Here is a 26840-nt window from a genome sequence, read left to right as displayed (position 1 = left end):
TATCTCCTGTGCAATCCTGGATGGGACCATGGAAAACATTATAGAGCAGAGCAAGTTGAATTTGAAGCAGCCCAGCAACCCACTGGTCTGTTCACTAAACCAGCAGTTTCTGTTCACCAAGCAACCCAAACATAATAAAAAAAACATTCAAATTTGTTAGCTCATTAACCTCTGCAGTGACGCAGTGTCAGTTAGCAGGCACGAGTGCTTGAGTGTCCTACCTGGAAATGTTAGAGACTGAACCTGAGACCTTTTGCATGCAAAGCATCTGCTCCTTCGCTGAGCTATACCTCCACTCCAAGGCTGAAGAGTATGCAGGGTTCTCAGGTGGTCTTCCATAGCAATACATTACTGGTAAAGGGCTACTGAATTCATGGCTTGTTTGTGGCTTCTCATAAGCATCTTGTGGGACACAGAATGCTCAGCTACATAGGCCTTTCGTCTGATAAGTATAGAACTCCTTATATCTTTTCACCAACATTTTTATATAAGCACATTTCAGAGAGGGAGATCTCATTTTCTTTTTAATTGTCTTTTCCATTTTAGTGCCTGGATGGTAAATATTTTCTTCCCATGTATGATTTTCTCAACTGGAATTACTTCCACCAACCTTTCTGATATCAAGCATCAAATCCTGTTGCTGCTTGTGTCAAGTCAGTGAGTAATATTATGCATTGACAGATTTCACTGTGAGGCTCATTCTGATCAATATATTATTAGTCTTGCACTTAAGAAGTGCTATTTATTATCTAAACAGGAAGATAAAACCAAACATGATATCTAATAGCTTGGATAAAGCAGAGTGAAATACTGCATTAGGCGTTTCCCATGTGATTTACACCAAGAAAATTCTGAACATACGAGGGCACAAGGAAGAGGTGGTAGCCTCTCTTGAACATGGGTCAAGCAGATTAAAATTTCATTCCTAGGGTGTATGAACAGAAGTACAGTGTCAAGATCAAAATAAGTAATTGTTCCTTTCTATTCTGTATGGGTTAGACTACACCCACAGTTCTAGACACTGCATTTTAGGAAGGATACTGACAAACTAAAGCATGCCCAGAGGAAAGCAACCACCACCATCAAACATCATTGTTTAGTCTAATCATGCAAGCCCAGTTACTGAGGAGCAGATTTATTTAGCTAATATATTTCCCAGATCCTAAAATGGCCACCAGAATACAGATTCATCACATGATGTCACACTGCGAAAAGAAAAGCGCTTGCCCCTCCCAAACTATATACTGCATCTAGGATCAGCAGAGTGATGAATGTAGGCACCACGTTATGAATTGCACCTTTCGATGGCATTCAGGGCACCCAAATACATATGGCTGGAACTCATGAGGGGTCAAGAATCTTTACTAGACTGTGGTAAAGCATGTTGAATCCTTGTGAAGTTTCAAGACAAAACTCTCGAAATCTTGTGAGATTTGGCAACCTTGAATGAATTTAGCCACTTTAAGGTTTTAAAACATTTTTATTTGGCACTTGCACCAAAAAAATGTGAGACAGTGTCCAACACCTACAAGGTTGCCATCCCCTGCACCCCTTGCTATGCTACTAATATAGTCTAGCAAGAAAATAAAACAAAAATGGGTTTTGTTTAGTGTATATAGTATTTTCTAGGTACTTTCCATGTCCTTTGACCTTTGAAGACAGGCTAGCAGCCTGTCAAAGTAACAATAGCTTGCCTGAAGTCAGAGCAAACGGCTAAACTGGGGACATCCCAGGTCATTTGCTGGACTGTTGCAATTATGTAATAAATAAATACACCAGGTAAGCATCTTCTCAAATGTCATCAATATTATTTACTAATTAAAAGAGCTTCCTGTGCTACTTGTCATAGCGAGCTCACTCAGATGAGGAGACTGACAATGAGCAGCCAGTTCCAGAGTTGCCGGGTGAACTGCTGCCTGAGGAGCTGCAGGCAGAGGAGGTGAGGCTGTCCGGTAACCAGCAGGCACAGCTGCTGCCGGTCTCTGAAGATGAGGAGTATGAGCTGCCACCCCCACCCCCCAGGAAGGGCTCGCTGTGTGGAGAGGAGAACAGAGCAAAGGCACGCGGCAAGGCTTCCTGCAAGAAAGGAGCTAGCCCTTCCAAATGAGCCACAGCGGGGTTGCTTCTATTTAAGAAGAGCAGCAAGGTCAAGCCTCTCTGTTGGCAACATGTGTTTGCTTACCCAGGCTCCATGGGCCTTGACTCCCAATTTGAAACCTCATGACTTTGCCTCTGGACCTGGACTGGCTGACGAACCTTCTACGACGTTTGGACCCCTGAATTTTGCTTGATCCCTTGGATTTTGCTTGACCACTCTTGTGCCTGCTGTTTTGGATTGGAACTCTTTTAAGCCAAGCTTGCTGAACTTTTAGGCACTTGTTTCTCTGTTTGTGTGCGCACGTTTGCACTCACATTTCCTTTGCCGCTTGTTTATTTACTTTGCAAAACTTACCAGTAAAGTTTGCAACCACCTCTCTGCATGCTACCTTTCTTTCCTACAGCAGTTTATTGTAATAAAAAAACCCCCACAGAAGCATGCCTCGAAAATTAGAGCTGTGTCATACTTCTATCCTGAGGTGAAATGTGGGATAATGAAATTAATCTGTAGACCCATTTTTCTTTATCTGTACTGCACAGAGCTAGATTTAAAGCTATTTCTCTTCTGTTGTCTTTTCCAAAGATTCTGAAAATCCACTATTACCTGAAGAACTAATACACTGAGTAGGAAATTGATCTTGATGCCCTAAATGGTCCCTTCTAATTCTATGGTCCAGTGGAAAAAAAGAGTAGAGCCAAGAATTTCTTCACAAATTTACCTTGTAAGAGAAGGTGTAGTCATATTGGTTTGCATTCCAACAGCCATGGGAATACTTCCACAGCGACACCTTCCCAATTCTTCTGCCACTGCAGCGCTGTAGGAGAAATCCAAACCTAGGCCACCATATTCTGAATATAAGAAAACACATTATCTGGTGAATTAGAAAACTAATTTAAACTTATGTATTCTAGAATCTTTATACAGCTCCTTTACATAACATGCCAAGTCCATTTTAATGGATTATTCTGATGAATTACCGCTATCACCTATGGAATTAAAATGGTCATGCAATATATCTTTCAGAGAAAGGGCAATGCATACCAGACATTTTGCTATCTAAGGACACCTCCTGAAGCTCATCACACTGGGTATCTGATTAATCAGACCACTGCCTAAAGTTGACCTAGATAGCATTGTTACTTCAACACTGATGAGACGACAGTATCCTCCATTGCATTTGAAAATAATAAACTAGTTTGGAAAGTGCTGGATAGTCTGTAGAGAATATTCAGCTTGGTCTTCCAACACAATAAAAATGCATTTATTTTAATAAAAATTGCAAGAAAAATTTGGGAGACACAAGAGAATAGCTAGGGGTGCTGTCATTAATTCCCACACAATACCACCCTACTGTCCAAGACAACTGCCTTGCTCTAATTCTAGGACTGTTCTTTGGTGGAGGCAGATGAGCTTTGACTGGAGGATGAGGCTATCACTCTGCCTGCCTCTTCAGGAGTTTATCCCAGAATAATGTAGGTTGCAGAATCTACCCAGTTCCAATCATATTATAGTACTTAACCAAATAAGTAAACTTATTAACAAAGCCTCAGAGCATGTTATTCCAATCCATTACATATATAAATGCATTTTTATTTCAACTTCCTCAGTTACTTAAATCTGTGCCCTAGACTAATGAATAAACAAATACTTTTTCGCATACGCTGGGAGAGTAATTCTAGATCCAAAAGGTCCCCATTGATATGGCAGAGGGCAACAATGGACAACTGGCACAAACTGATGCTCGAAGACTGGAAACGGGACACTGATGTCTACCACTAAATGTGGATAATCAGTAACTACTGGCAGCCAAATGATTTGTTATGCTTGCTTAATAAATGAAGGAATGAATTATTGGAGGGAATAATATATCATTGGTATTACAGCTTTTAGGAGACAAGAGACTCATCTCTTCATGCTCTTGCTGCAAACTAAACTAAATTCCCTCTCCTATGTGTCCCCAACAGCTTAAAAGTACCCACAGGAAACTAGGAAAAAGAAATGCTGTACAGTAAGTCTAAGACCTAGTTAGCTCACATTCTAACCAAAAAGCAAGAAAACTCAATTTCAAGGAATGTGAGAGGCAGGCATAAAAGTAGATCTGCATTTATATGTTCAGGAAAATTAGCCTCCAAATTGCAGCATTGGTCCTTCAGAAAGTAGGCACCTTTCTGAGATGAGAATGTATGAAATCAGATATACGCCTGATAATATTAATATTGTATGAAGTGAGCCAGTTTGTGTTTAAAACTTAAACCTCTTTTTCTTTCTTCAGACAGTAACAGTGTCAGTGGATGAAAAGTCTTTCTGCCGCTGCAGCTCCAATGTAGCATTCCAGACATGTTGCGCACTGTCTTGAGATAGATGCAATGTACGGTATTGGGGTGCCACCTTTCCAGAGACCAGAATAGGGCAGAAAGATTATTGCCACCAATAGCTTAAGGCTGTTGGGTGGGTGGGTGGGGGGTTGGTTCTGTTCTCAACCAAACAGGAATCACGTCCTCAACATTGCTTTAATGCTTATGAGAAACAAGCACAGTTACCTCTTTTAAATTATACCCCTAGGGTTCCACTTTAGAAAGATTCATTGTCTTATAAATCAACTCTGGACTAACAATCTGTTCAAAGTAATTTATTTGCACTGTCCATTTAATATTTTACTTAAAATTATTCATCATTGCTAGCAAAGGCACAATGAAATCTCTATTACAATCTATAGTTTTTCCACAGGCTGAAAAATGATGTCAGGTATAGCTTCTTTTGTCTCTCTTTATACCATATTGCATATTCCGCACAGAGCAGTTGTTTTCAAAGGAAGAAGGATGGCTTTGTACTCTGTTCATACATACCATCATCCTGCAGAAAATTTGTACCATCTAAAGTACAAATTGCTTTGCAAATGTTTGCTTGTAGTTACACTCAATAGGAACTAGCACTTTGCCCCTATCTGGGAACCTCTGTAAGCCTAGATCAACTTATACTTTATTGCATTAGGATCATGGGCCAGAAAATCCGTGGACTATTTGCTATTGGTATAACAGCCATAGTAGATATGTGTTTCATTAGAAGGTTGCAGTGGCAGATTCTCCCCTATTCAGTATTGCAAAGCAGTCCCTGAGACCGCCACGCTTAAAAGCATTTAGGTTTGGTGATTCAGGCAAAAAGAACAGCACACAAAATAGGAATAGGAATCTCTATCACAAAAAATGATGGGCAAAAATAAGAAAACTCAAACAGTAACTTCACAGTGACAAAAATCAACAAATCTCAGAGCAGGATCTAAGCACAGTAAAAGGGTTGATGATTCCTCAAGGGTGACCACAATACAAGAGTGGGGGGGGAGGGGTGTCGGTTGCTCATTTAGACTTATATCAAAGAATGATAGTAACCAACTGAAACTTCCTTTTGTGACACAGGTGGGTCCTTAACCATGTGTGGCTTAACCATTCTTTCAGTGACCATTCAAATTTATGATAGTACTGAACAAATGGTACTTACGACCGGTCCTCGTACTTATGACACTTGCAGCATCCCCACAGTCATGTGATCACAATCCAGGCACTTAATGACCAGCTCACAATTATGACATTGCAGTGTGTCCTGCGGTCATGTGATCACCATTTACAACCTTCTTTGCCAGCTTCCTACAAGCAAAGTCAATGGGGAAGCCAGCAGGAGGTTGCAAATTGCGACCACATGACATTGTGCTTAACGACAGCAACGAGAAGTGCCGGAATTTCCATTGCTAAGCAGTGTGGTCTTGTGATATCGCACTTTATGACCGTGTCGCTTAGCAATGGAAATTCCAGTCCCAATTGCCATTGTTAAGTGAGGACTACCTGTATTTTCTATCCCCATCTCTACCTTAATTCTCATTTTTCAGCCCTAGAACTGTAACAATTGCCACTTGGTGAAGTGGGAACTACAACTGCACAAACACAAAGACACACAAAAACAGTATCCCCTGGTAGCTAGGAAGTGCTTTTGCACAGGGATGGCATTTTTCCCAGTGCACCATTTGTTTTTATTTTTTAATCCACTTTCAATCGTGACCGATTCTACAGAGACTGCCTGGATGAGTCCCTGTAGTTTTCCTGGCAAGTTTTTTTCGGAAATGGTTTGCCATTGCCTCCTTCCTAGGGCGGAGCCCAGCTGGTGGTCACAGGAAATTGAGTCTCTTCCATTGTGTTGCATCCAGCAACTGGCAACCAATTCCCATTTTTCCCATGCAAGACACCACCAGTGGTTTTTCCTCCCATTGGGGTGAAAGTAACTATTAATCTACTCGCTTATGCTTTCAAGCTGCCAGGTGGGCAGGAGCTGAGGGAGCAAGATGGGAGCTCACCCTGCCATGCGGAGCTTGGGTTTGAACCGCTGAAGTGTTGAGCATTTCTGGCTGGCAACTTCCAGCGTCATTAAGCTGCTGCGCCACCACGTCCCCTTCAGTGCACCATACTGTTTCACATACTGCCAGTGAAAAAGATTGTAGCATTTTTACCTTACCACACAGTAGTAAGCAACATCAGCTCTACCAAGGTAGAAAACAATACTCATTTTCCAGATGAAGGGTTTAATTTTCTAAATAGTTCTATTGTTTCTTGTTAATTTTACAAAAATAAAGGTTAAAATATTAAGAGCTTAACAAAATGGAAAAATTAATTATCAGGACCTCAAGGTAACATAAACCAGATGGAGAGAGAGGGCCAAAAAAATAATAAAAAATGTAGCCATGAAATCGTCATTTGATTTCCATTCTCAAAATTAGAATTGCAATCTGGGTTAATTAATTGCAACTGAGGCTAGGGGTATCAGACTACATCTAGGATCCTCCTGGGCACCATCTATTAAACAATGACATCTTGTGCAACCCAGGAGGTGCGCTTACTCAGCAGCAGCCCTTACCCTCTGGAGTGATATCTCCCTGGAGATTCATGCAGCTTCTACCCTTGTAACATTCTGAAAATGATCAAAACTTGATTATTCTCCCAGGCCACGGGTTAAGGTGGCTGTATAGCCCTTTTAGTTAGTTTAATTTTGTTCTACGTTGGATGCTTGTTCTTCTGGTCAGCTGTATTCTTTCTCTACATATTGTTTCCTCTTTTATTTGTAAGCCTCCCAGAGTGTCAAGGAGTCAGGCAGCCTCAAAATATAAATACAGTAAAGAAAATGAAGAAAATGAAGAGAATACAAATTACAAACAGAAGCTATCAGGCAGTAGGCACTCATGTCCTTGCTTGTAAGCTAATGAAGTGTCAAGAATTCTAGTTTGTTTTGTATTTTATATATATAAATATATATATAAAATATATATATTACACAAAACAAACATTACTGCCTACAGATAGATTGATAGACACACATATAGAGAGCATGTACAAAACAAACCAGAGAGAGAGTATGTGTAGGAGTGGCAAATAATAAAAATGGACAAAATAAAAAATTTTACAAAATAAATACTTTAATTTAGAAAATGGGCTCCATCAGGAATGGAATTCAATGCACAAAACTAACAGAAGGAAATAACATTGGGTTTACTCCTTAATTTGTGGAAGGAAGTTAAGAAGGGCTGCCTGATACTTTTGCCCCCACTCCCAACTTAATATGTTTATTCTAAACTCCACTACAATTTTGCCATGGTTTTTTTGATCATAAAAAAATATTATTTTTAAGAGTGTTTGATAAACCCATTTCTTCACATTATACTCCCAGACCCCAGAAAAACAAACATACTTTGAAAGACCAGATCTGAAGGAAACAACAGAGTTCATCTCTCTTTCTCTTGGCTTGCTCATATTAACAAAATTCCTGGCAGCTCTTTTTGAAAAAGGAACAACATGTATAAATTAGCTTAGTTTTGTTTGGATCGGTCTATGCTGAGCCAAACAAATCTTCCTGATGTTTTATTAAAAAGGTTAGAGACAAATGTAAAATGTAAGGAAAGAGAAAAGGCAAGCCACAATATAAGAAGTTCATTAGAAACGTATTCATTGCAAAAGACTCTATAATCCACTTTTTAGTTATATGTTACATTTCCAAAAGTAGTGTACAATAAAACAGTTAAATATCAAAAATGTCAAAGCAAAACAAAGTTTAACAGCAATACAAATCAGTAAAATACCAAAACAGCTAGTACTGTCAGATAAATTTTACTCTCTCTCTCTCTGGGTATATAGGTATTGTATGTATGAGTGACCATTTTTAATTATCTAAGCTTACAAATATATTTAAAAAAAATATGCAAAAGCTTAGATAATACATATGCATGTGCACGCATGTGTGTGTGTGTGTGTGTGTGTGTGTGTATACACTCACATATATGAGGGCTGAATATAAAATAATGCTGCCAATGTTATAACGCGCAATGACTGAATTTTTGCCTGCCAAAGGAGCTCTTCCAGCTGAAATTCATTACTAAATGCAGGTTGTTTATGGTGATGATTGTATTGACATATGTACTGTGCACTACTGGGCCAAAAAATGTAAAGGTAGTAAACTGGGAAAAGTTGATTTGAGTAATCAAGAATGAAATGGACAACCTGTGAGAGCAGTCAGTAAGTTTCACATGAGAAGGGTTGATGAATTAAGGACAATCAGACGACTTAAAGGGAAGTATAGCAAGCTCAAGCATGGCATTTCATAGGAACTTGTGGTTCACATTACTGATGTTCTTCAATATTGGAAGGTTAGTGGAAAATGGGTTCTTGCACGCTGATGGCAGAGATGAAACCTCCAAGAGTTTAACTTTGCCAGCAATACTTGTCCCACTACACGAATAAGGTAAGGAATTTCTTTAGAGCATTGTGACATTGTGAAAACATGGGCTCATTGTTATGGCCCAGAAACAAAGCATTGGTCCATGGAATATCATAACAAACATTCAGGGGGGGAAAATTCAAAGCTCAGGCTTGAGCAGGAAAACTTACAGCTATAGTTTTTTGGGATCAGATGGTATTATTCATAGCGATTTCCTTAAACCTGGCAGCACTATCAACTCAAAGTGCTACATTAAAACATTCAAAGCTTTGAAACAATGATTTAGCAGAGTTCAGAAGCACAAGGAAATTTTGTTGTAACATGACAACACTAGGTCTCATACCTCATAGGCCAGGCTACCCAAATGGCAATTACAAAGTTGGATCTCATCATCTTACTCCATCTGCCATATAGTCTAAATATGGCACAATGTGATTTCCAACTTTTCCAAAAGTTGAAGGGAAACCTTTGTGAGCATCTGTTTGACTCAAATCAAGAGGTGGACAGGACCTGGATGAAAAGACAAAGTGTGGAATTCTTTCATGACAACTTTAAGAAGCTAATCCATTGTTGCATGAAATGTGTAGTGAATAGTGGTGATTATGTGGAAAAGCAAATACATGTCATGAAAAAGGTCATTTCAATTATTAGTCTCCTGTTTCATGTATTAAAATACCCCTAATTAAAACTAAACTTATGGAGGTAGAAGCATTACTTTTCATTCAACCCTTGTATATATGTACGTATGTATCAGCCTGAATCAATCCACAAGATAAAGGCCTGTCCACTGAAAGTTATGGACTGTAATCTAGCACACTGATCTAGCATGGGTAGGTAGATAGATGCTTTTTCACTTCCCAGTCTAGGGCTAAGAGCAAGTAGTTGGCCCAAAGTCACCTAGCTGGCTTCCATGCCTGGGGAAGGACTAGAACCTGGATCTCCCCATTCCCCACTCCAGCATTTTCACTACTATACCATATTTGCACTCATACCTGTATCCTGTATCTATGACATATATACATATGATATATATATGACACACACAGACAGACACACACACACACACAGTTTCCTAAGGCTTAAGGAAAACCCCAGGCACCACAGCCATAAACTAGACAAACTCACTGAGAAACATGTATTCTGCCACAATACTATGGAATCTCCCAAGAAAGATAATTCAAGAAGTAGTGCCACACAATATTGTCAGTGCTGAAAAAGTATATTTACAACAACTGTGGGAATACAGCATTGACTGCCACCAGCATAGACCACTTTCTCCTGAAGTTGTTATTCAAAAAATTAAAATAACTGAAGGAATTCCCCTCCCTCCAATTCTTCAGGGAGCATACATGTCAGTATTAGAAACATCTGTGGGAAATGATAATGACGCTAACAGTGACAGAGTTATAAGAAAGTAGAGTAAGAAACTGATGGAAAATTTTTTTAGCATCCTGAAAGAAAACTCTGTCATTCATACAGTATGTATGTATGTATGTGTGTGTGTGTGTGTGTGTGTGTGTATATATATACACAGACACACAGACACACACACACACAAATATAGTATCTTCAGCAGAATTATTTAACTCAAATCAAACATTTGTCTTAAGATATCCAGGTTTCCTGTAAAATGGCTTTATAATGCAGAATGAATTATACTGATGAATAGAGAAGTAGTGGAATATATAGAATCATTTTGAGATACATGCATTCTATGAAAAGATATATAAACATATATTCCTTGAATGTATTCAAAAAATCTTTTGAAGTACTAATTTAATATTAGAATATATTTCAGGTACTTGGTATATTAAAATTTGACTTAGAAAAGCAAGAAAGTTTATTAAAAACTTTTTAACATAAATGGAAACATAAGATTAGACTAGGTATCTGTATATAGCATACCACAAAGAAGTAGAATATAAAAATAAAAGTATGGAAGATAGGTCTAACAGCACATAGGGACATGTTATGCAAATATATAGTGCCTTAAAAAATACTATTTACTTGATATATTCACCCCTCCCCTTGTAGCCGTTCAATCCCAGTTCAATCAACATTTTTGCTCACAAGTGCATATATATAATCATTGGTTGAATGCCTAAAAAGCTTTTAAATATCTGCATAGTTTTTAATTGGGGGGAACTTTCAATGAGGATTTAAAATCATGACAGTTCCATAAAAGGGAAGTTGGGAAATCATTAAGATTTTTTGAAAAATTATAAATTGTTTAAAACAAAGTTATCTTGATTGACAAGTTAATAATAATGCTCCATTTGGAAAGAGCCATTTCTAATGCATCACAGTTGAACCTCAAGTCACTTTCCACGTGCAAATGCTTCCTTGAAAACTGTCAATCTTGTATCAAAGTCCACACCAACAGGACAACTCACTCTCATGAATAAATAAAAATGTTAAAAACTTGATATACAACATTTTACCAAAAACAAATAAATACTTGAAGGACATATTAGAGTAGGAATAAAAATAGCAGAAATTCAGAAGCAAAAAAAGAAGCCGGAGAAAAAAATTAATAAAACAAATGATATACCAGAATGTGATTTTCTTCCAGGTCCAAGAGAGTGGAGGCAAATAAGGCTACAGGACCAAGGCAGAGAGCGCACCTGAATTCAAGAGTTGGCAGGATCAGGACCTTTCCAGCAGAGTAGCTGGACAATTCCTAAAGGCACATTATGTTCTGCAGATACAGTATATACCCACCCTCTACCCTCAGTGTTGCTTTCAGTTGAAACGCAGAGTCTTGTGAAGATTGCCTATGTATTCAAAACTGTGAACCACGACTCTAGAATTAATTTAGAGGCTATTGTCTTAGTTTCTATAAACTGCTTCCCTTGGCTTTCCCTTAGCGAAGACTTGTCCTGCCAATTTAGACAGAATTATAGAACTGCAGCCATAGAACAAAAAAATATCCAAAACACATTGCTGAATCCCAGAAATGAACTAGAGGTTGCATTTCAGTACTGGTAAAGTTTGAGTCAAGTTTTTATGTAAAAACCACACCACTCCAAACCAACTCAACCCAACCCTTTATGTATCATTTCTGACAAATTCAGGAAAAAAACATTCAAAAAATATGTATTCTAAATTATTTGTTCCACACGGCATCATCATTCTAAAGCTTATTTTTAATCATTATCAGTAAAACATGTTTTAAGTATAATGAACAAATAAAAAGAAAAGGATTGTGAGCTGAAAAATGAAACTCCTGGGCATCTGGGAATTTTCAGATTTATTTGAAATTAAAATCTTTTCACTTTTTTTTTTCCTAACAAGAAATAATAGAGCAAGCTTTGCAGAAGAAGTGAGAATGTGACAGAAGGTTAATGGATTTTTAAGTATGCTGCTAAATCCTCAAGGAGCTTATATTAAAATCTTGCATGTTTTCCTGCTGAGAATTTAGATTATGAAAGAAGAAATTAGCTTATGGTCTATGAACAAAAGCACAGAAAGGAAAGGAGGAAAAAAAAAAAGGATAATCCACACAGCAATTCATTGAAGAGCTATATGAATCAATATGCAGGTAGCCTATAACTGTTTTGGATTTTTAACTCTCATAAGCTCCAGCCAGCATGGCCAATGTTAAGGGACAGAGGGAACTGTAGTCCAAACATCTGAAGGGAACCAAGTTGTTACCCCTATACCACATATGGTGGGGGATTAAGATGGTTCCCCCAAAACATGTCATCTTCACCAAAAGGTTCAATCCAACACAGTCATAACATAACCTTTATGGGTGAGAACTTTCATGCTTATTTACCAATACACATTATGGCTCATCTGTAAAATCTTTATGCTAGAATCATGTATAGGAATATTAATTAAAGAACTATCTATCAGCATATTAATGCCAGTATATTTTCAATAGCATATAATACCAATCATTATATAGTACCATGGCATATTGGCATATAGTTTTATGATGTGTATTTGTGTTAAGAACTGAGTATATGAGACCAATCAAAGCATACCATAGAGGCAGAAAGTTTTATTCAGGGAAGATTTCAGCTTATGTAGTATGTAAAAAAGTACCTGAATTAAGAATTGAAAGCTACGTTCTCACAGCAAAAGATAGTTCCCAAAGCAATAGATCATTTCCATGTGAAGTGGATAAGTCAGTGGAAAACTAACAGGATGTGTGAGAAAAGCATATAATTGACCAAACTGTGATGGACAAGTCAAGCCTTACTGGAAGGCATAAAAATGTGTGGGAACTGCTATCCTTCAGAATCATCACAGAGGACTATTACCATGCAGTGTGATCAAACCTGACTCTTCTGGAACTCAAATCTAACTTGGCTAGCTAGAAATTGAACTGCACGCATGGGAGTTTGAATGAGTGAAGCTCATTCAAGTTCAGAAAACCAACAATAAAGTTGTGATCTCCATTTGTTATTGAGTCTCCGGATAATAAAAGAAAAACAGGTAAATAATGAGCAGTTAATGAAGACTGGTTCCACCTGAACAATGCACTGCATTCATATGCTGCAGAAAAGAATTTTATAAACCTGCCCACATACGCAAATGGTGGGTCATGGAAGCTCCTATGTCCTCTTTTACCATGTGCCTTAATAAAAGGTCATCTTTGTTCCAACAACCCCTGGGAAAGTTTACATTCTGTTTTCTCAAAAAGGAAACTGGCAGTACTGACAGTATGCACACATCTGATCATTTTATACATTCTACGTTTGGAGAGAAAAACATGAATCCCAAGATTAGTTCTCTACCCTTACCTTACTAAATAAGCCCAAGTGTATGACATATATCATGTGAACTGGTCATTACTGAATAGGGCTAGAGCATACAACCAGAGTCCAAAAATTAAAGCAGCTCCACATTTTGAAAGAGCACAGAGAAAAATAAATTTCAAATGTTTTGTTTCCAGCTATAGTTCTTGATTATTTTTTAAAAGGTAGCCTACTTACCTGTTTAGAAAACATCTATTGATGTTTTAAATTCCTACTGTTTAACCCAACAGTATTTCCTACTAGTATCGCTTATTTGTTTCTAATTATCAGACTAGAATAAAAAAGAAAATAGGCTATCATTATATCCAAAATCAAAATTTGTTTTTTATTTGTACAGTAATACCGGAAGTAGCATCAGACGTTCTCACTGCATTTACATTTCTGGAAAAGAATGTGGAGTTTGACCTCAAAATCCCAGCAAGTATCTTAAAGCAAAGACAGAGATTTGCATAATCTCAACCTATCTTGGTAATTTTTTAAAAAAAGCATGAAAGATAGGTACACTGGGAAAAAATGAGCCTCAAATCAAAATGTGTTATTTTTATTGAAAACTTGAGGAAAATATAAAAACAAAACTATAATTCATCAGAATTAACCTGTAAGAGAATTCATCGATACTAAAATGAAAAAGAAAAGGAAATATTTCCAAATGTCTCTAAACAACAGCAGATGGATGTTTCAGTGCAAGTCTTATCTAGGAAAAGTTTGCCCTCCAGTTTTGCATTCTGGAACTCACAGAGCCGTAATAAAATCACTCATAAATGAAGGTAGGAATTTTGCTTATTCATTTTCCAGGAATCTATATTCTAACCCCTAATATTAGCAGGTACAGATACACAACCTAATTAATGAAACTTGATGAGAACCTTATTTTCCTGTTCATGGTACACTTTTAGGGGCTTGACATAGATTTCCTGGTCATTTCCCCCAAATCTGACCCTGCTTAGTTTTTTCAAGGTTAGCCAAAGTCTCCTAAGTGCTGCAGGACCTGAATATAAGACAGAAATGTTAAAATATTCCTCCCTGTGAGGAAAACTACATGAAAATGAATGTTATACCTATAACAGCAACTCATTAAGATCTGGAATAGTTTCAAAATATTCACTTTCTACATATGATTAATTTTATTAGGGTGATATGTTATCCCACATATTTGGATATGGCCCCAAATGCAGAATGATAACAAATTCCAAGTATGTGTAGTTTGAATACACAAGACATTTAAGACTATGATTTAAGTTACATAAACTTGAGCACTTTCCCCCAAAAATGGCAGGAGAAAAAAAAGAGACAAATTACATTATTACTAAGCTTTTGTTCCATTTTGCTCCATAATTTAATAAAATGCATTCATAAAAATAAATGTTCTCTTTTGATTACTCAAAACTAGACCTGAAGTATGTAATTAACCCCTACTTGCTTTTCAAGGATGCTGCATCAATACAGTACTGTATTAGATACACAAAAAATAATATTTATGAAAAAGCCTAAATTAAAGCTTTGTTCTTACTGCAAATAGTATGTGAGAAGAGAATCCATAGCAGAATATTTGACAAACAGACAAAAATGAGTTGCTAATATAATTGCACTTAATTCTTATCATTGGCAAGACAGCTTTATATAAAAGCTATTAGGCCACACATTCAAATGCTTTTTTAAGAAACCAAATGCTTAAGCAAGCTGGTCATCGATTGCCATAGCTAGCTGACTTTAAGGATAAAAAACAATTTCAGGATGATCACACACCCATACTGCTTCAAGGCCTCCCCCAAAATAAAACCATTCTTAACTTTGTGGGACAGGCTCAACTAGTCCTTAACCACACCACATCTTCTTTAGTGCAACCAGCTCTATCCATCCCTAAGTGGAAGACATCACTAGGCTTAGAACTCTTTAAGATGTGCAGAAAGTACTGGGGGGCGTGTCTTCTCAGAACAGCCCAATAATGATTCAGCATGCTCACTGGCTGCAGAATACTATTGTGCAAATGGGATTGTAAACCCTGAAAGTGGACACCAGGGGCTTGCAACAGCATTCTACTAGTCAACTTAAGTCTTTGCCAATACAATTTTCAGTGAGGCTCCCTGTAAGGCTTATCAGTTTCCATTTCTTTAAGGCAGTGTTGTCCAAACTTGGCCACTTTAAGATGAGTGGACTTCAACTCCCAGAATTCTGGGAGTTGAAGTCCACTCATCTTAAAGTGGCCAAGTTTGGACAACACTGCTTTAAGGCCCTTATTTCTTGCATATTTTCCAAGGGCTGACAACACAGAACACGGAACAGTGGAGGGAAAAACCACACAACAGATATTGAAGAACAAAAATGCATTTAAATCAATTAATTATAACAGTAAGTAAAATTTATTAAAGGAGTTTATGAAGATCTATATAGTTTGACACCTCAAGTAAAAAAAGTTCCAGTAACATATTCAAAGGATGTCCTAGATAAAAACCTGCTATAGATTTTAGTATAAAATTGTATTTGTTTGCCTCTTGCATGACTTTACATTCCCATCCAAATTAAAATACTATAATTAGGATACATTTAGAATGACCAACTTCTAAATCCTTGAGCCAAATATTAAACATGCTTTCCAAATTACAGGCAAATATTAAAATGTGTTTCTTTCTCACCAGTTGGCTTGTCTATTCCAAGAAATCCAGCTTTCCCGAGAGTTTTAAAAACTTGGTGTGCTGGAAACTGTCCCTCTTCTTCCCATTTGTCCACAAATGGATTGATTTCTTTGTCAATAATCTGCATTTGGGAAGTGAGGGAGGAATGAAAATCAGAAAAGGTTACAAAGTGAAATTACATCTATATGGCAAATTTGACACAGTAATTTATACCAGACTTTCCTAAACAGGAGCCCTCCTGCTCTGCTGGAATACAGTTCCCATCATCTCTAGCCAGTATGAGGTAATCAGGACCTAAAAGAGTAGGATGGGATGCTGGCTTAATGCAGCAGTGGGTTTAATAATTCCAATTAGGTTTGATGGACTTAAATTGGATCAAAACCAGATCCTGCAGTTAATTGGACAGAAAATTTCATTATCAATCTTACTAGTGCATTATAATACCTAAGAACAGCTGAACTTTCATGACTTAGTTTTCTAATATATGAAAGTTCTTCACTCAGCTTTGAATTTAAACAAATACTGTCCTGTATAAGTCAGCAAATACCAAGCAGACACATACATGAACACATATATTATCAGCAATTCACAGCAAGAATATCTTTCTCAAGCTGAGTGATGTGAAGCTTGAAATATCACTTAATATTTTATTTTAATTGATACATAAAATGTGCAAGATGCAAAAAAGGGAAGTGGTTTATGCCAGAAGATGCTCACACCGAATCAAGAAATATTTTTTACCAGCTGCTGGCAAAACATCTATTATCCAAGATATAATTCTGGGTGAAAGTGCTGATATATTGTAGAGACAATCCAAAGGAACAGGGTAATCCCTCCTAACTCTGTCTACTGTGTTACTTTATGATGCAATAGACTAGGTCTTGTAGGTGAGCAAGGGTAGTGTCCACTCATAGTCTATAGGACTTTCATCTCACTAACCACGACCTCCATCTAACCATCTATCAATATGGAGTCCAATATTTGCAACTGCATCTGGGTAGCTGGGACAACGTAGGGAAAACATTAGTGTTCCTGCTGCATAACAATCTCTCTTTCTGAATTAGTTGGCTGGCACAAGGTTACCCTGGACTTCTTGTTCTGAGGGATTTCAATGTCCACGTTGAGATTGCTTGATCATGAGTAGCTAAGTTTTCCTGTCTGCCATGAAGGACACTATCACCTGATTACTCAACTCCTGCTCTTCCTCGCTAATTAAGTCAGCCAAACTGGAATTGGCCCCAGACTTGAGAGGTGATTAATGACTACTTAAATGCAGGATCTGTTCCTGCCTGCTTAAAGGAGGAAGTTATAAGATCACTGTTGAAAACAAGGTCTTTCCTTTGATCCAGATCTTTTTAATTATAGGCCAGTCACAAATATTCCATTCCTGGGTAAGAAGATCAAGATAGTAGTGGCTTTGCAGCTCCAGATGCATCTGGATGACCTGATTTTCTGGACCTATTTCAATCAGGGTTTTATCTAGGATATGGTACCAAAACTACTTTGGTTGCCTAGTTAGATGACCTATGCCAGAATAGAGATGTGGGGAATGCAACACTGCTAATTTCTCTAAACTTCTTGGTAGCTTTCAGTATTATCAACCATGGTATTCTTTTGTGCCATCTGCCAGGGCTCAGCTTTGGGATTGTTTTGTAGTGCTTTTGGTCTTCTCTGTAAACAAAGTCAGAGCGGACCTCAGGGAAGGTATGAAAGAGCCATAAGAGGAGAAGGAAGGAAAGAAGGAATGAGCTGTAAGGAGAGATTTGGAGAACAGATTACACAGTCCACAGATTGAAGCAAGCATGAAAAAGAAATACACAATAACCCTGCCTTGATTTTGTTTAATATAAGATAGGACAGAGAAAAATTGCACAGACTTATCAGATTCTGTTATTGTATCCTACAACTAGACAGAAACCAAGGGAGATAGGCATTCCCTCCATGTAAGGCTTTATTGGTGATAATCAGCACCATGAATCACACCCAAAATTTGCAACCAGTACAGCTCATGAAGCAGAGGTGTCACACGTGCATACCAAGGCATGCCCATCACTGTGTATGCTGCTGTATTCTGAACCAGTTGAAGCTTCCGATTTACATAAAACAATAGTACATTGGTAAGAAGAAAGCAGGACTCAGGAACTGAGTGAAGCCTATTCTGGATGGGACTGTATTAGCCAAAAAAAGCAGGGTTGCTGTTTGGAAGTACTCCTTAATGTCACTGGATTTGCAGGTAGTGGCTGTAACATGGAACATGTCCACACAATTATAACTAGTGTGATAGCCACAACTTCTTGAGTCTGTTAGACTCCACAATTGCTATGCATGACTTGGTAACAATCTATTTTGATTACTACAAGGATAGTCTATCCTTAAATGTGTCCAGAAATTGCAACTGATGCAAAACACAACAGTCAGATTGTTGACATGTATAAGATACATTTGAACCCTACACCAAAAGATTGGCAACGACTATCAACTGCCTGTCAGATGTATTTTAAAGTGTTGGGGTTGATCTTTAATGTAGACAGTAAGGAAAATGACCTTGAAGAGATAGGCCAGCTGTTACCAAAGCGATGGAGGGAAAAACATGGCTTAAGTCCAAAACAAGCAGAAGGAGTGTGAAAGCAGCTGAGGCACACACCTCCCTAATTCACATGAGTACCGGGGAAGTAAAGCACAATCCAACTTGCAAGTTTCTGTTACTACAGCCAATCTTAATATAAGAAGTTTTAGCCTTCTAATGGAGTTGATTTCTATTTATATAGTGGGGCTGACATTTAGAGCCCTCAGTGGCGTAGAGTTTGATTGTTTGAGATACTCTCTCCTGCTATCAATCTGCTGCATTACTTAAATCAGCAGGAGAGACCCTTCTGAAAGTGTCCCTTCTATCAGAAACTCATGGGAAAGGACCTCCTGCTTTGTGGCTCCCGTGACTTCTGAAAAAGGGGGCATTTAGTCCCACTCTCCAAAAATGTAGGCAGATGGCAGAAACGTGTATCTTTTGCTAAGCTTTTAATATTTAATAATTTTAATGATGGATTTCAATGTTGGTTTTTGTCACGGCCCAGGACTCAGACTCTGAAGAAGCTGCTCCAGCTAAACCTGTGGAGTGTCAGCCTCAGGAGACACCAAGCCAAAAATCACCTGATCATCAAGCCCAGGCACCATCAGAATAGCTGAAGCAGTCAGATGATCACAGCCCCCAAGACTCAGCAAGTAGAGTGGAGAGCAGAACAAAGATACTCAATGAGGCTCCTTGCCTAGTAAGGGAGAAACTATCTTAATTGAAGATAGCTGGCTACAGCTTGATTTAAGAGGAATCCCTGACCCATGTTTCTCCACTGGAAACAACCATCTGATTTACTGCTTCAGTGTGTCATTCCTGTGAATTCTGCTTGTGAAACTCTGACTTTTGGACTTGTTAGCAAACCTTACTTGGTTTGAACTTTGAACTTCAGACTGGATTTTGACTTCTCTTCTGTGTGTTCCTGTTGAAAGCAAAACTACCCAGGCAAGTTTCCTTCCAAGAGACTTTGTTGATTTATATTGTCTCCCTTGTCTGCTGTTATCTGCTCAGCCTTGAGTAAATTGCTATTCTCACCTAGCAACTGCATGTGAGAGTTTGAAGCCTGAAACAGGTCAGTTTTGATTCTCATGATATCAACTTCATTGTTATGTTTTATACAGTGTATTTTTTTTAATACTCTAAGATGTATTGAAGGTTGGAATGAACAGAAAGATGGGATAGACAGGATAGAAATTCAGTAACAAATAATAAATGAAATGTGAACGATAGGATTCTGTGTATTTAGGAATATAATCTGTATTCTAAGCTTTGCTTATCTGACCTTTTCTTCAGGAAAGTAGTACTTTCTATATCTGTTTGCTATAGTGGAAGACAAAATCCAGAATAAGGTGGTTTCATTATGCTGCTGATTTCTTCTGTTATCAATAACCTTTTGGCTATTTGCCCTGCTCAACACAAAAATGTCTTTACCTTCTTCTTAAACAGAAATAGAATAAGGAATGAAATAGAGTAGAACAGAACATTCTTGCCAGGTTAAAACAGCACTGCAAATTGTAATTAATTAAAAATGAACTTCCCCTTAAAGTAATGTTTCTCAACTTCAGCAACTTTAAGATGTGTGAACTTCAACTCCCAGAACTTCCCAACCAGCATTTATTCATTTAAGAAATATATAAGGTTCCCCGACTCATAATTTATGATCCTGGGTGGTGTAGCTCAATAAAAATGAAAAACAATCCAAAACAAAGAAAAATATATGAAACAAATTCACAAACCACAATTGTACACAAATGGGTAACTGAGGCTGGGAATAACAAACAGGGCAGGCTCTGTTTCCATCCTGGCCCAATGCATTGGAGAAAAGCCAGGTCCACATAGCTCTGTGAAAGGTTAATAGGATCAGGCTGCTCACACCTTAGTGGGGAGCTCATTCCAAAGGTCAGGAGCAGCAACAAAGAAGGCACATCTCCTAGATCCCATTAGATGACAATACAGCATACCTAGCCTGTGCAAATTAGTGGGATGGGTGGAAATAATCAGACAGGTACTCCCACAAATAATTCAGCTCTGTGCCACATAGGGCATTATAAGTGACATATAGCACCTTGAATTGCACTCAGAAGCCTAATGGGAACCAGTGCAACTTACAGAGTAATGGTGTTATTTGAGCATACTAAAGTGCACCCATTATTTCTGCACTGCTGTATTTTGGACCAGAATACTTCAAACCAGCCTTTCTCTACCTTCTAATCCCTGAGAAACCCTTGCAATATTTTTCAGGCCTTGGGGAACCCTTGCACATTCAGGCTCAAAGATAGACCAGAAGTTACAAAACCATTGTATCTGTTTCACGTATAGGCCTACATATATACATTAACAGTATTCTTAAACTAAAAATAAAGAATGACCATTACCTCTTTAACATGAAATCTGTGCTTGTTTTTTTTGCTGCACAAATATTCAATTCTGGGCTGAACTTGAGTTTTGGAGATCAGTTGTGGGAAATTTTTGACCCTTGCAGGTTGCATTTTTGGGGGCTACTTTTAAGGGTGTGTATAGTTTTTGAGCAATGTATCAAACTGTCATGAATGATAACTGCAAAATGCATTGCAGGGACTCAGATGACAAAGGTATGCTGAGTTGGGTCAGCTGGCCTCCTCCCCTCTCCCTGTACCACCAGCACCTTATTCCCCAAATCCAGCTTCTCCTTTCTTGCCTCCCTTTTCCACCTCCCCTCCCAAGGACCCCTTTGCAAAACTAGAGGGGGGCTGATGCCTTGAAACCTCCAACACCCCTCCCCTTAATATGTGGACTCCTCAACTTCTCCTGAAATCTTGGCACCCTGATGCTAAAGCCTTCACAACCACCACCAGTTTTTCCTTTCCCTGTCTCCTTCCCCGACCTACCCCCAATCTTTGTGGGTGGCTCCTGCTGCTGCTAGTGCCTGGGCCACTCCAGCCCTGGATCTCCTGCACCCACCCTGAGACAGAACCCCCTGGGCAGAAAGGCAAGCGGGTGCCCGCAGAAAGCACGCTGCTCCTCTCTTCACTTGCTCAGCTAACTCGCCTCCCCACCTGCATGTGTGTGCGCAATACCTGCCGGGGGTCCGCATACACTCTGCCAGGCCAACTGATGTTGGAAGGTTTTTCCTTGGTCTCTGCTTTTTTTAAATAAATCATGATCTCCCAGGGAACCCTTAGTGACCTCTTGTGGAACCCTAGTTGAGAAACCCTGTTTTAAACAAACAAACTTGAACAACAGCAGCATATTTAATTGTAATTGAGAGAATCTTAGTTTTAAAGAAATACAGGTAGTCCTTGTTTAGTGACCACAATTGGGACCAGCAACTTGGTCATTAAGTGAAGCGGTTGCTAAATGAAATCGCAACTATGCTTATGTTCTTACTTCAGCTTTATTTTGCTTTGCAGACCTGCAAAGGTCATAAATGCTAGGACTGGTTGTAAAGTTACTTTTTCATCACCATTGTAACTGTGAATAGTTGCTAAATGAGGCATTCATTAAACAAGAACTACCTGTAGGCTTTTTTCAGGTTTCTTCCAAGTATACTCAGTGTCAGTAAAGAGAACTGTTTGTGCATTGTCATTTTGATAAATTATTAAAGTAACTTTGATAAATTATCATTAGTTGAGCAACAACTAATAAAAATACTAATAAATAAGGACATTGTAAGAAATAAGGGGCCACAAACAAAACAGCAGGTTAATGTCTGACTTCCTCTTTTCTAAAGTCTAACAACATTAATTCCAGGTCCTGGTATCGCTATAATACGTACTTCCCACCACTGACAGGGTGTGATATGAAACAGACAGGAAAATACATAAATGAATGATCTGAAGACATTGAACAGGAAGTGACTAACTGTGTGTGGAAAGGTGATAAGAATGCAATGTAGGAATCCCATATTCAGGGGCATCTCTAGCTAGCTAGCTCAGCCTTTTCCAAGCTGGACCACTCCAGATATGTTGGAATTACAACACTGTTGAAAAAAAAAAAAAGGAAAAGGAAATGTGAAGGTAAGGTAAAAATGTACAAATTATAAGACAGTTGAATAATTCCCCTACATCTCCACAAACCGTAATTAAATGTTCCCTCAGTCCCAGAAAAAACATGAAGTAATCTCCTTTGAGAGTTTAAAATACATAATCTAAGGAGACTAGTCACTGATGTGTGGTCAGTTTTTAGGCTGGAATTGAAATCAGATTTTTAAAACAGCAACATTTATTTCCCTACAAGCTTAGCCTCTTATCCATAAATAGATGCTACTGATTGTAAATAATTATGCTTGCAGTTCAAACCTAGCATTCTGAGCAACGACCTGCAAGAGTTTACATAAAGACTGCATGATTGGGAAATCTAATTAAAGAATCCCTCAAGTATTATTCACAGTTGAGAATTCCACTTTGGCAACTGTATAATAAGAGCCAAGCAAATTTGTAAAATATGAGATTTTGTATCATTAACTGTGTATACATGTTTTAGTATACCTGATTATTTGAGAAATAAAAATAAGAGCTCATTTAAGTTACATTACTACTAGAGTTCTGTGCCAGGAAAGTTTATTTATTTTTATGACAAAATAAGTTGTGGAGTTTGCTCCTTAATTAACATGGGGGGGAAAAGCAAAGAACAGATGCCAGAGACAGTGAAGGCAACAACACAGAATATCTTACCCATCCTTTCATTACATTCAGTTACAAATAACTACTTTTAAAAGACCTTTTAATAGCATTTTCATTTATAATGTTCTACGTTTAATGAACTCGGGGAATGATTCTAAATGCAGTTATTATATTGTGTTAATATTCCTAATAATGAATTCAATAATCAGTGATGGAGAATACCAACCCTATAAATTTCCTGTTTGAAAACTTAATGGTTAATGTCATGATTAGTTAAATAGTTACTATGGCTGAGGGGATGGCAGCAGGTGGAATTGATTATTAAACAGCACTCTGTTAAAAGTAAGGAAAAAAAATTCTGCAGAGAAGATAGAGTTATTCATGGAGATCTCCCCCCCCCCACTTTTTTAAAATCCACTGAAACATTCACATAGGTAAGATGGTTAAAATAGAGTATTGGGATAAAATTCTTCAACTCTGCAGTGAACTATGAAACTCATTAGAGGATCATGGGATACTCCCTAGCTGAGTTCAGATACCATGCTAAGCTATGGTTTGTCTAATCATGATCTGCTTAGTGTATTTTGCTAAATCATAAATCAGGGTGTATAACATCTATTGGCTTGAGGGTTACCCCATGCTTTGTAAGATGCATCAAGAACCATACTTCAAACTAGGGCGGGATTAGGGGTTGTTCTAGGAGAAGGTTTCAGAAATTTTCCGGGGAGAAATGGGTGCCTTAAGTAACTGCAAGGCTTAAGGCAGCCATTTTGTCCTTTAAACCACACCAAAATGTGAAAGGCCCAAATGTTCAGCCAAGCCACTTGGTAGGGCCCCGGGGGCTGAATGTACCCTCCCAAACAATATATTTCTGCTTCGGTCATAATATATAGTTTACAATCCACAAATAATTTTGGATTAGTATGTGGTCTGAATTACCTCTGAACTTCAGTTTCCTTATGAAATTTATGATGATAAATGAAGAGTGCAGACCACAAACCCCAAGCCTCTCCCCCAAAGGATAGAATAATATCCAAAACATCAACATAACTGAAGAGTTTTTTTTCTTCTGAAAATGTAAATTGGTTTCCAATGGCTTTAATTATAACCTATAGCCCTGAATGGAAAATGGTTGAAAGTACTTTTGAGGGCTAAAAATTTAGCACTTGAGAGTTAAGCCAAGTATCAAAAGCTGCCAAGAGAACAAGGAGGACCAAGAGAGTTGCATTCACATGATTCCAGTCTCTCCAAAGGTCATCCACAAGCACAACTGATGCAGTTTATGTGGTATACCCTGGCCTGGAATCCAGCTGCCAAATAATCCATTTCTTTTAGGGTTCTCTGGAGTTGCAGGGCCATACCTTAAAAGGGAAGTTGGAGTCAGGTCTGAAATTATCCAAAATAGTTGGATCAAGTGAATATTCTTGAGCAGGGGATGCACCTCAGTGTTTGTCAGAAGTAATGGGAATGTCCCTTACTCAAGAATCGATTATTGCTCAAATCGAGCCTCCAACCACCTCATGAGAGGCCTTAACCAACCATGAGAGCCAGGGATCCAAGTGAGAGGTGGCAAAGCTGACACTACAGAGAGCCCTGTCTACTTCCTAAGGACTCAGACTCAAACTGATCTACAATCACTTCACAGGATGAAGCCCCAGTCATCTCCACTCTCACTGTCCAGCTAGAGTCCAACTCCATTTGAATCTGAGAAATTTTATCTGCCAAATGCTGTATGAATTCTTTACTGCATCTCTTCATGTGTTTTAGGAAACTATCTTTCCCTAAAAGGGAATAAGCCACCTTAAAAAGGGCCACTGGGCAACATTCAGCAGATGCAATAAGAGTAACAAAACATTTCTTTGATGTAGGCTCAAACGTGGATTCTTACCAGTGTCCAGTCAGTTTCAAGACACATCTTTACTCAGCTTTGTTCATGGCATTTCTCTGCCAGTTCATCTTCCTGAGCAACTCAGTAAATCAAGGAGGTTCAGTGGATTTGCAAGAAGGAATAGGCTGTTCCAGTGTAATCTGATCGAGTGCGCTGGCTACCATGATTTCAGTGGGCAACCAAGGACTCAATGAACTGCCCCCCTAGATCCTCAGGAAACTCCCCAAGCACCCTCTGATTAAACCCTCAAATCAAGGGAAACTAAGAAAAGGCATCAAGGAGAACCAGCTTTAACACACTCACAGATAAAAGTGTTGGGGGTATGGGCTAAAATACATATCCCCTTTTCCTTGTAATAAGTCAAGATAAGGGAACTTCATGAGAATGTGGCTTTCTTGATTACTGTTAAGGGCATGACACACCCCTTACCGTACTTCAAGTTGTGTTCCTGATTAAAACAAAAACAATGTTTGTAGTAAGATTGCGCAAAGCATTCCAACAATTTTGCTGGCTGAGGCTTATGGAAGCTGACATCCAAAATAGCTTTGGAAATTCAGGATGTCTACCTTACTATATTAAGAGTTCCATTCTTGCTTTATTCCCACAGGAGGACGTATTTATTTGTTTAGAAAATTACATTTAAGACACATTCTCTAATTCTGGCATCCCCAGTGACACCACGGGCACTATTCTTTAGCTGCAGGCCAGGTTTCCTGTCCCATCTAACTTTATTTCTTTTTAGACTGTTTTACTTAAAAATAAACGAAAAGCTGACATAAACAAAGGACCAGCATCAACTTTTACAAGAACACTCTTGGACTTCATGTAGGTCCCCCTTTAAAAAACAGTATTGTGTTTGGCAATGAGATAACATGGCTTGGGAAAGAAGACAAAATAAGTCAGAGTGGTAGAGAACAACCTGGAAATTTAGAGGAAGGGGATTAACCTCTTTGCTATGTCTCCTGTAAAGGGGTGTTCTGTGATTTCCCATGTCTACTATGATACACACTTTAGTGAACAGACAAGACTCCCCAATAGCTACTATTCTGTGAGAGTGCCTACAAAATATTCTCAAATAGCCAAATTTCCTCACTGGCCCAAACGCTTGCTTATCCATTCAATGCCAGGAAACTACGGATTAAAATGATAATTTTTTATTTCATTGTCATTACCTTCATACAGTCCTTTGTTTAATGTAATTAAACAAATATTCCCATCAATTACTACATATCCTCTTTTATATTTACTGGAATTGTGGAAAAAAAAACTGTTCGAAATATCCTTTTGCGCTAAGATTGCAATGTACCATTTCTGACATTTTATGAGAGCAAGACAGATACACCACTGTCTCTATGTTCAGGGAATATAACAAAAGAGGACAAACTATTTTGATTAACTGTAATGAACCTTTGTTACTTTTTCTCCCAAAAGATTCTAAAACACCATCCAAAAAGAAAATTTATCATGGCAAAGAGAATTTAAAAGAAAAAGGGTTATCTAAAATTCAGAGGTATGTTGGGTGACCTGCATCCGGA

General features: G+C 38.2%; 1 protein-coding gene across 2 annotated transcripts in view; it reads right to left on the bottom strand.

The window, feature by feature from the left end:
* The window catches only part of LOC103054577 (putative acyl-CoA dehydrogenase 6), a 51364-nt gene that overhangs the window by 19891 nt on the left and 4633 nt on the right, over nucleotides 1–26840 (bottom strand). For both annotated transcript variants that reach the window (XM_088150592.1, XM_007429727.4), the window contains exons 2-3: nucleotides 16248–16368; nucleotides 2817–2946 (exon numbers count right to left, since the gene is read on the bottom strand). In XM_088150592.1, the coding sequence (XP_088006718.1) occupies nucleotides 2817–2946; nucleotides 16248–16368 (251 nt within the window). The remainder of the gene's footprint in view (nucleotides 1–2816; nucleotides 2947–16247; nucleotides 16369–26840) is intronic.

The sequence above is a fragment of the Python bivittatus genome, unplaced genomic scaffold (assembly GCF_059951505.1).
Source record: "Python bivittatus isolate LINGU-HERP-01145 unplaced genomic scaffold, Pbiv_v1 ctg000610_np1212, whole genome shotgun sequence".
Classification (NCBI taxonomy): domain Eukaryota; kingdom Metazoa; phylum Chordata; class Lepidosauria; order Squamata; family Pythonidae; genus Python; species Python bivittatus.
This window is presented reverse-complemented; position numbering and strand designations above follow the sequence as displayed.